This window comes from Lithobates pipiens, unplaced genomic scaffold (assembly GCF_037356315.1).
Source record: "Lithobates pipiens isolate NorthernLeopardFrog02 unplaced genomic scaffold, aLitPip1_a1.2 Scaffold_25, whole genome shotgun sequence".
Taxonomy (NCBI): Eukaryota; Metazoa; Chordata; class Amphibia; order Anura; family Ranidae; genus Lithobates; species Lithobates pipiens.
The window spans coordinates 19,454,729-19,464,402 of record NW_027507787.1 but is presented as its reverse complement, the minus strand read 5'-3'; the positions used below and the strand labels follow the sequence as shown (position 1 = coordinate 19,464,402).

General features: G+C 39.7%; 1 protein-coding gene across 1 annotated transcript in view; it reads right to left on the bottom strand.

Annotated features, from left to right (window-relative positions):
* Window positions 1–8,527: 8,527 nt before the first annotated feature.
* Window positions 8,528–9,674, bottom strand: part of DKK1 (dickkopf Wnt signaling pathway inhibitor 1) — a 2,971-nt gene continuing 1,824 nt past the window's right edge. The window contains exons 3-4 of the mRNA XM_077454159.1: window positions 9,441–9,593; window positions 8,528–9,162 (exon numbers count right to left, since the gene is read on the bottom strand). Of these exons, the coding sequence (XP_077310285.1) occupies window positions 8,906–9,162; window positions 9,441–9,593 (410 nt within the window). The 3' untranslated portion in view covers window positions 8,528–8,905. The remainder of the gene's footprint in view (window positions 9,163–9,440; window positions 9,594–9,674) is intronic.

Sequence of the window (9,674 nt, the reverse complement as noted above, 5' to 3'; positions counted from 1 at the left end):
ATTGCAATACATATTCAATACAAAATTAAAATACAGAGGTTTGGAAGTCAGTGACAGCTCCACACAGGTCACCCACCGAAGATAGGCTTCACAAGGATTGCCTTCTAATATCTCAGCTCCACCTAGAATAAACAGGGCTAGCATGAAAAACGTCTTTTCATTGTAGATGAATTTCCACTTATCTCCCCCTGAGGAAGATTACATGTAATTGAAACACATTGGAACTTAGTATTTACTGTGATCCTATGTTGGGCATCCATTATGTAACATTCATCTCACATGACATCATCCACTTTGTATCTGCACTTACGTGTGGATTAGTTAGTGAATCAGTGATGTTTATACAGTGTAGGGATTTTTGTTTTTTTTTCCCTGTGTAATCGTAGTTCATTTTGATGGATAGGTATACCCATCAGTGATCTACAGAGTAACTGTGTGAAATTCAGTATATTCTGTTTATGTATTGTGGGATCCCTAAAGGTCCATCTTTGACCCAACACTCCATGATCAGCCTTTGCGCTACTTTGAATCATTTTTATAGTTTTTGCAATAAAGTTTGTAATTTTTTTTTTATCTATATCATTTGTCTTCTAGTCTTTCGTGGGTGCCTAAAAAAAAAAAAAAAAAACCCTCTACAATATTTATTATAAAACCAAAAAAAATGTGCATGAGCACCCAGGAAATCTTTGTGTGGGCACGCCTGGAGCAGTAACATCTGATTGTTCTCACACAATGCATTATATTACACGACTTGGCACAGTGTAAACATACACGCTAAATTCACTATACACATAGCACCATTCATCTCAGTACTATCAACGCCCCCACCCTGTACCTTGTTACACTCAGTAGTGTACATCACATTATGCACACTATTGCTTTCAGCACAATGCAATATGAAAATGCTGATTCAAACCAGTCTTGGGAAATAACAGCCAGAAATGGAGAGAAAATTACAAAGCAGAGAAATGCAACACTCCAAAAGCAGATAACCTACCTTTATATACGAGGAATGCTCCAGAATCTGGCTGCAGTGTGTTGGATTGTCAGAAGACGATAAACTGATCAGCCTTTTTAATTTTCACACACCTGCAGTGTGTATTTGATAGCATTAGCTTTTTGATTGGTTTATTTTTTGTTTGGAACTGTTCTTTGAAACCCTTATACACAAAATCATATACATATATTCAATCCCATGCAATTTCAGTATATATAGATATGTGTGATTGCTATTGCTTATTAGCCTTAAAACTTTACTCAGATATCTGCAAGCTCACCTCTCCCTTATGGTGAAGCTGAACTGCAAAGAGATAAAGTGGTTGTAAACCCTTACAAACCACTTTGACCTACAGGTAAGCCTAGATTAAGGCTTACCTGTAGGTCCAAGAAATATCTCCTAAACCTATACGGTTAAGGAGATATTTTACAAAAATAGGGCACCGCTGTCTACAGACAACAGCGCAGGCGCACTGGGTGCGCCACAAGTGAAGGCAAACATGCCATTGCTTACGGCTCCCATGCGCATGCGCCGGAGTGACGTCGTCGCTGCTCCGATCACTCAAAGCGCCGGAGCAGCTATACCCGGAAGGAAGATGGATGCTTCATGCTACAGGGGACAGTGGTGACATCGCTGGCTCCTGTGTCAGGTAAGTGACACATAATGGGCTACTATGCGATGCATAGTACTCCATTATGCTTTACCTTTGCAGGGGAAGGAAGTAAACCCATCAGGGTTGCCAGGGATTGCACCAACTTACCGAGAATACACCCGAGAGTCAACAAAGGAAGTTGCCCTAAAATAGCTATGATTAATTGCTACTCCCTATATTGACATAAATCAGCAGAAAGCTTATACATCACCACAATATGTATGACGCATACAAAGGTCTGACTGATATTATATAAGCTATGAAAAGAGGAAATAAAAACAGAAAGTGATTGTACACTGAACTAAGTGTCTCAGCATGAGTTGCTTGAGTGTACACGCTCTATATTCAGTTTGACAAGGGCAAGCATTGAAATTCGTCAAATTTGGTCCGGTCCAAAACAAGGCAACCCTGTATTGCTCACCTAATGTATAAATATTGACCTCGCAAAGAGAGTTCATACACAACTGATGCTTACTAGACCAGTTACTAGACATGTGCACCGTCAATACATTTGTTTTGTTTCCTCCCATTCAGTTTCTTATTAGCTGTTAATTCGTATTTTGTAATTCGTGTCCGAAATTCAATTTGTATTCATATGAAATACGAATTTTCATTAGGTTCGTTAACTTTTCATAACAATTATGAGCATTCGTTATAATGAATTTATCATTATGAGGGGTTCCCACCATCCCTGTGCTGTGCTGACTTCTTGGGTTTTTAACTTCATCATAATGAATAATTTGTAATTAACGAAAATTCTTATTTTGTCCGATTCTGAATCTCCCATCGAGTACCAGTACCACTCCCATATTAAAAAACGTAGAAGAAAAACCTCTGACTGGTCAACAAAACACCAGTAACGTTTCTGTTGTAACGAATTTGGATCTGTCATTTGTAAACTAAATTCTGTATTTCGTACAAAATTCAGAAGCATAGCAATTCGTATTTCGGATCATCCCGAATGTACGAATTTATGGAAATTCGTACGAATTTTCGATTCGTACGAAACTAACCGCACATATCTTCCAGTTACATGAATTGCCTTACTGCTCAGAGCTGCATACAAAAACTGTCCTTTTAAGGCATATGTGTGGGCAATACATCCATATTCCTTGATGTTCTATCCTTTTAATGACACTGAAAGTACAGAAAAATGCCTGATGAACCTGTCACAAATCCAGTGAGCTCTGAACTTCCTGTAGTGAGTTGACTGCCTCTGAAATGCCCAAGCAATGTTGCCATTGTTAGCCTTGTCTGAGTTCTTCACTGCTAGATGACAGAACTATGCCCGCCCCAGCCTCCCCCCTCCCCCCGCATTCCTCCTCTGACCCTCCACCCTCCTCCTCTGTCCCTCTCTACAAGCACATATTGATTAGTTCCCCAAAAATTTGGTGATGCTACCCATGTGTGCATGGGGCCTTAAGAGTATTTCTACAGAAAGGGCTCTTGGGAGATACAGTTTGGGGGGGGGTGTCTGTCAATAGCAACTGATCAGCTGATGTAGGTAATGCCGTCGTCACCTCCTCCCAGCAGCTACAAGCATAGTGATGATGTCACAGGTAGTTATAGAAGTTTTTTCATACTGCAAGAACAAAATACAGCAAAAATGAATGTAGAAACCTGCTAAAGATGGGGAAAGAGAGGTTTGGGGAAAAAGTTTTGGTGATGCTTGAAGATCACCTTTAACTTTGTCCCCTAATTTGTTGTTTCTTTTACATAGATTCTTTGTATTTGTTGTCTGTACAGGGATACTATTTATGCCCTGGAGAGTTAATCCAGGCAGACATGGACTGAAATTCAGCCGGTTCAGCAGAAATCAGCCAAATCTCCATCCATGTATGGGCACCCTGGTTGTACACAAGTATTTTCCAAATGCTTATAATGGCAAACCTTGCATTGTTAGCTGCAAAAATGTTTGAACTTTTCAACTGACATTTTGACCTGTGGTAGGAACTTTTTACCTAAGTGTGAATATACCATGCTGTGAAACAATTTAATGACATCAAAGCCTACCAAGCCTAGAGTCTGATTTGGACAAAGAAGGTAGAGGTAAATAAGGGGGGGGGATATAAATATTTCATTAAAGAGGAACTTAACTACCCCCCTATATCTCCCACCATCCTCCCTTACCTGTTCTGCCGGATTAAAATCAAAACACACTCAACTCGCCTATCCCGCAGGGCTCCTGGAATATGTAATTGGGCTTGAGGCTGCGGGAGGCCAGAATGGCAGCACTGAGTGGGACCTAGAAGAATTTGCTCTTATTAATGGGAGTTGGGGCTGGAGGCAGAGGCCTGGATTGAAAGTTTATTTGCAGAGTTAAGTCCCGTACACACGATCGGAAATTCGGCCAGCAAAAGACCGATGAGAGCTTATATATGCTCCTTCTTTTGCTGGCCGAATTCCCGCCAGCAAAAGATTGAGAGCATGTTCTCAATTTTTCGGTGAGAAAAAGTTCCGATCGGAAATTCTGATCGTCTGTACCGATTACGATGCACAAAAAACTGACGCATGCTCAGAAGCTTTGAACTTAATCAGCTTTTCGTAGTGTTATATGTCAACGCGTTCTTGACGGTTGAAAGTTCAGCAAACTTTTGTGTGACTGTGTATGAAAGCCAAGCTTGAGCGCAATTCCGACGGAAAAACCATCCAAGAATTTTCCTATGGATATTCCGCTCATGTGTACGGGGGATAAGATTGAGTTCACACTATCTTGGCATGGGGCTCACAGCAGGGGTCTGGCATGGATTTTTGGCTGACTTCAGACCAGAAACGGACCAAAAGACTCAGTGGAGATATGTGAACAGGTTCCATAGAGAGTTGGTCAAAATCTCCTGTTATTGTGAATTGGATGCAGAGAAACCACATCCAATTCGAAATAGTGTGAACCCAACCTTAAACAATCTTAATCTCTATTATGATTAAAACCTAACAAGTTGCCATTGACCATGTGTTTTCTGTGTTATTTGTTTCTGGGTGTTGCCATTGCAGCCTCAGTATGTCAGAACTTAGTAGGTATTTACCAGGGCAACAATGCCCATGATATATAACGTAATAAGAGCTAGCCCAAATTAGACTTGTGCACAACAGAAAATTTCATACATACTTCGTTCTGTTATATTCGTTATGTTATGTTCGTACGTTTTCGGATAATTCATTATTATTCGTAGAGTGTCGAATTCATTCGTTCGTATTCGTTGAAATTCCCTATTTATGTATGTATAGACATTCGTGATAATGATTCGTAGTTTGCAAAGTGGTTTTTTTATTGAATCTCTTAACACACACAATAACAACGTCTCTTCTCCTCTGCTCAAATACAATACAACACCTTTCTAGCTCAGTTCTCAGGAATGCACTTTGCCAGTAATCCAACCTCCAGCACAAAAATTAATTAGCTGATTGGACTATAAGATTTACTTTGAGCTGACCTTTTGTTTCATTAGAGCTTTAAAGAATTACCGAATCATGTCGAATTCATTTGTTCTATTTCTTTCGTATTCGTTGTTATTCGTTATTTTTTTATTCGGACATTCGGATGCATCCAAATGTCCGAAAGATGCAAAATTCGGCCGAATTCCGATTAGTTACGAAACTAATTGCACAAGCCTAGCCCAAATCAGGATGATATAGTGAGCATAGCTATATCTTGGGGGATGTAGTATTTGCATTACAATATTTCATTATTCATGAATTTAATTCAAATAGAATGAAAAAGGTCAAATTTAAGGTTTTTAGCAGTATATTAGAAATAAAGAAATATGGGCTATGTTTTCTGGGATGCCAAAATGTAGATTTGTTTAAAAAAAATAAAAATAAAAAAATCCCTCCACCTGCTTCAAGCACTAAAATATCCTTAAGCTATAGAACTTTTAAGGTCTTGCATGTCACACTGACCCTTGATGCCGACAGATCAAATGACGCTACTCGTTCAGAAACTTCTCCCTGTCTTTCTATCCATCGGAAATATCTTTGTCAATGTGCAAAAGATGGTTTTCTGTTTCCTCATTGCCTATTGTGTTTTCCAGTGTTTTACAGCCTTAGATGATCTGAGAGGCTGAAGCAAGTGAGAGCAGCTTCCTGAAGATGACAAAAGCTCACGAGGGGCACAGACAGAAGGGGAGGGTGTTATGTGTAATATCTGTATGATCGACCATTGACAAAAGATAGTGGCATATCACATCCTGTCCTTTGAAAACTCCTCTTTGAATTGTGGACACTCTTCTGCTTTGTGCCTTCAGGAGAACTTTTTTTCGGAGGCTCTTGCTCAGACACAATAAACCTGGTGCTCCAGCTGTAGAACTATAGGCTGAACCATACAATCCATGGCAAGAGATTCTAGGAGCTGACAGGACTTCTTCCAAATTGCAAGCTGCTTTCTAAGATAATGTTTGCACAGATGCTGGATACAAAGACTGAACGCCTGTGTTTTTTCTGCAAGCACCCAATCTGCACTGCTATCGCTTCTCTAGTCAATCCATTGATGTGTTTTGCTGGCCGAATGCTGCTTTTAATCCTTTAGATTAGCACATAGTGCAAACCCCAATGAACACAGATGTGTGTACGGAGTCATCTGGTTGGTACGTGGTTTTAATAATTGGTGTTTGGTGGGGGCACCTAACATACCACGTGAAGATATTCTTTGGGTACTATAAATCTGATTGTGTCTCAACAGCCACAGAATAAATACAGTAAAAGTTTGATTGCTGGTCATGCGTAATTAACTCTAGTTTTTTGTATTGACACATTAGGCCCTTTATGTGATAAAGGGGGTTATTTACTAAAGGCAAATCCACTTTGCACTGAAAGTGCACTTGGAAGTGCAGTCGCTGTAGATCTGGGAAAATTTCAAAAAACTGCATTTTAGCTTGCACGTGATTGGATGATAAAATCAGCAGAGCTTCCCCTCAGATCTACAGCGACTGCACTTCCAAGTGCACTTTCAGTGCAAAGTGGATTTGCCTTTAGTAAATCACCCCCAAAGTACCGTATAAGCCAGTCTTTAGTTTTTTTTCTTCTCAATAGATCTATCTGGTCAGAGTTACAGGGGTACCATAGGTAAGAGAAAGCAAGGATGTCTCTAAAAGGGCTTGTTCACACTGGGGTTTATTTACTAAAGGAAAATAGACCGAGCACTTTACAAGTGTAGTTGCACTCTGCATAGGAATTTGCTCCAGAGTTTAGGAAATTAGGTGAAGATCTGCTGGCTTTCATCATCCAATAATGTGCAAGCAAAAATGCTGTTTTCTATTTCTCTTGCATGCGACTGGGTATTTTTTGCAAAGTGAAGCTTCAACTCATTTACTAACCTCTGGAGCAGATTTCCTTGCAGAATGCACAATCTATTTGCCTTTAGTAGATTAACCCCAATGCCTGAAGCTGCATATTTCTGTACACCACCGCACATAGAAATCAATTGTTTCCTATGTGTGGTGGTGTGCAGAAATATGGAGCCTAACTGAAATGGCATAAATAAGCCCTCAAGTAGAAGTAAGACAAGGTAGATATATTTTTTTGCAAAGCAGTGTTAGAAAATGTAATATGATGCCCCGATATTGCCAGCACAAATGCATGTACTGAATACAGTAGTAAATAAGGCAGACCTATGGAAGTGATGAATAAGAGCAGAGTCTAAATGACTTAAAATAGGTCTGTAGTGCATGTTTGCACATTTATACAAGATGTCTAAAATATATATACCTGTTATGAGAAAAATGTGGAGGCTGGTACTGCTGACCTCTAACATTTCTGGATTTTCTATTTATATATATATATATATATATATATATATTATAGTGTATATGTTCCTGGTCTGTGACTCACAGGTAGGAAAACCCAGAGACAGCCTGGCAACTGGCCTTATCAGAGGATAAGCACGTAATGGCAGTCCACATATTACTCACAAAAACAGGTGCTGAATTTCTGAATATACTACAGGCATACCCCACTTTTAAGTATGCAATGGGGTTAATTTACTAAAGATGGAAATTAAAAAATCAGGCTCAATTCGGCATAAAAACCAATGAGCTTTCAGGTTTTATTACCAAAGCTTAATTGAACAAGCCAAGGTTAGAAGCTCATTGGTTTCTATGCAGAAGGGAGCCTGATTTTGCACTTTCCAGCTTTAGTAAATAAACCCCATTGTGTACTTAAAGGTAGGGTATGCATGTAGTTGACGGGCTGTTATGCTTTTTAACCGGGGACTTGAAACAAACACACAGATTTGGAAAGTCAAAAAGCGCGATCTTCAGAGTCGTTTCAAATCAGAGGACTCATGCACATGACAGTAAGAAAGGGGGTTGCACAGTGTCCAGAGCTTCCATAAAAAAATAATAAACACAACACCCCAGCACATTGCTATTTATGCAGAAGCTGTGGGTCCGAAGAAAGTTTTCTGGGAGCTCTGGATGCTGTATAGCACCCTTTACAACCATATGCATGAATGCAAAATATTGCAGCTAGTTAAGTATTACAGAATATTTGTATTAATCAGCAGAGGTCAGCAATGACAGCCTCTGTTTCCAATGACTGGATCTCTTTATCATTAAACATGTCAGTTTTGTATGTACTTGCAAAGATATTGTTTTATCAACAGCCACTTGAAATAATCGCATGTGAAATCTGGCAGGCTGGTTGTACCCAAGTTGAGCACTTGATCAAATTTGGTACATTCAGCTTTGCCCATACAGGTATCGAATCTCAGCTGGTTCAGCAGGAGATTGGAGCCATCTATGGCCGGCTTAACATACATGATAGACCAGCAAGATTTAATACATTTTTACCGAACCCTCAGATAAACCGTAAAAAAATATCACATAGGTGGTAGATAATATCTGTACCAAACCATCACTGCAGTAGGAATCACAACAAATGAAGCCTTACTTTTCAACATATTTTATTTAAAATAAAGATGCAGACATTCTATAACATAAATCATATGTACCATATAAAAAGGGAAAAAGGATATGGATGTACATTTATGAGGTGAAAGGAAAAATGGGAGAGACGTAGAAACTCTTATTCTCTATAAATATATACAACCAAGAGTTGCGTTTGTATTTACAACACAGTAATGTACTGCAAACACTGTAAATAAAGTGCCGTTCCATAAAAAGAAACCATTCATGTGACCCTGGACCAGAGATGATAGCCAGAGTATGCAATGCAAACTGTTTTTGAACAGAATTACATCCGAAGAGCAAACCAGCTGTCAAGCAGAGTCATAGCTTAATATAGAACCAAGTCCAGTGGGGAGTTCAATGCCTCTGACAAGTATGAAGTCTGGAGGATTTAGGCACGGTTGTGAATTCTCCTTTCTGCAATTTGCAGGACAACCCTGCTCCACAGTGACAACGCTGGAAGATCTCCAGCCCATGTGAACCCTTTCTCCTGTGCTTAGTACACACTTGGCCTTCCTCAAGTACAGGCTTGCAGATCTTTGACCAGAAATGACGAGCGCAGCACAGTCCTGGGCCACAGTCGCTGGACCTAAGGCATACATCGCCATCACGACCTGGATGGGAGAAAAAAAAAAAGAGACATGCCACATAAGTACCCCTGCTGGGTTATTTCCACATCTCATTGCTAGCCCTTGTAAACTTTTGCAAAGACCAATTTCTCTAATAACTTCTGGGAATTGGTACATGCATGCTATAAAGAGCTCCTATTTTTCCTTAAAAAGTGATCACAGCTACTTTAACCAGTTTGGTGGAGGTGAGTTGTCAGATAGTACAGCAAACATAGTATGCATCATTGAATAATATTAAAAACTACTTTGCAACACTAACTTACCTTTAAAAGGTTGAACTCCAGCTGGAGAGGTAGTGAACTTAGTGTTTGTATCCACAGTAGCGTGTTCACTTTGGTAGGTTTCCATGATGGTTTCCTCTTGATAACCAAGATGTGAGAAGCGCTCATTTTCCTGTTCTGTTGGAACGCAGATACCTGTAAGGCAAGCAGGGCATGTCTTAACACAGTGGTGTAAAAGTGTGCGCCATTAGCAAGGCGACAATACATTCAGTATGG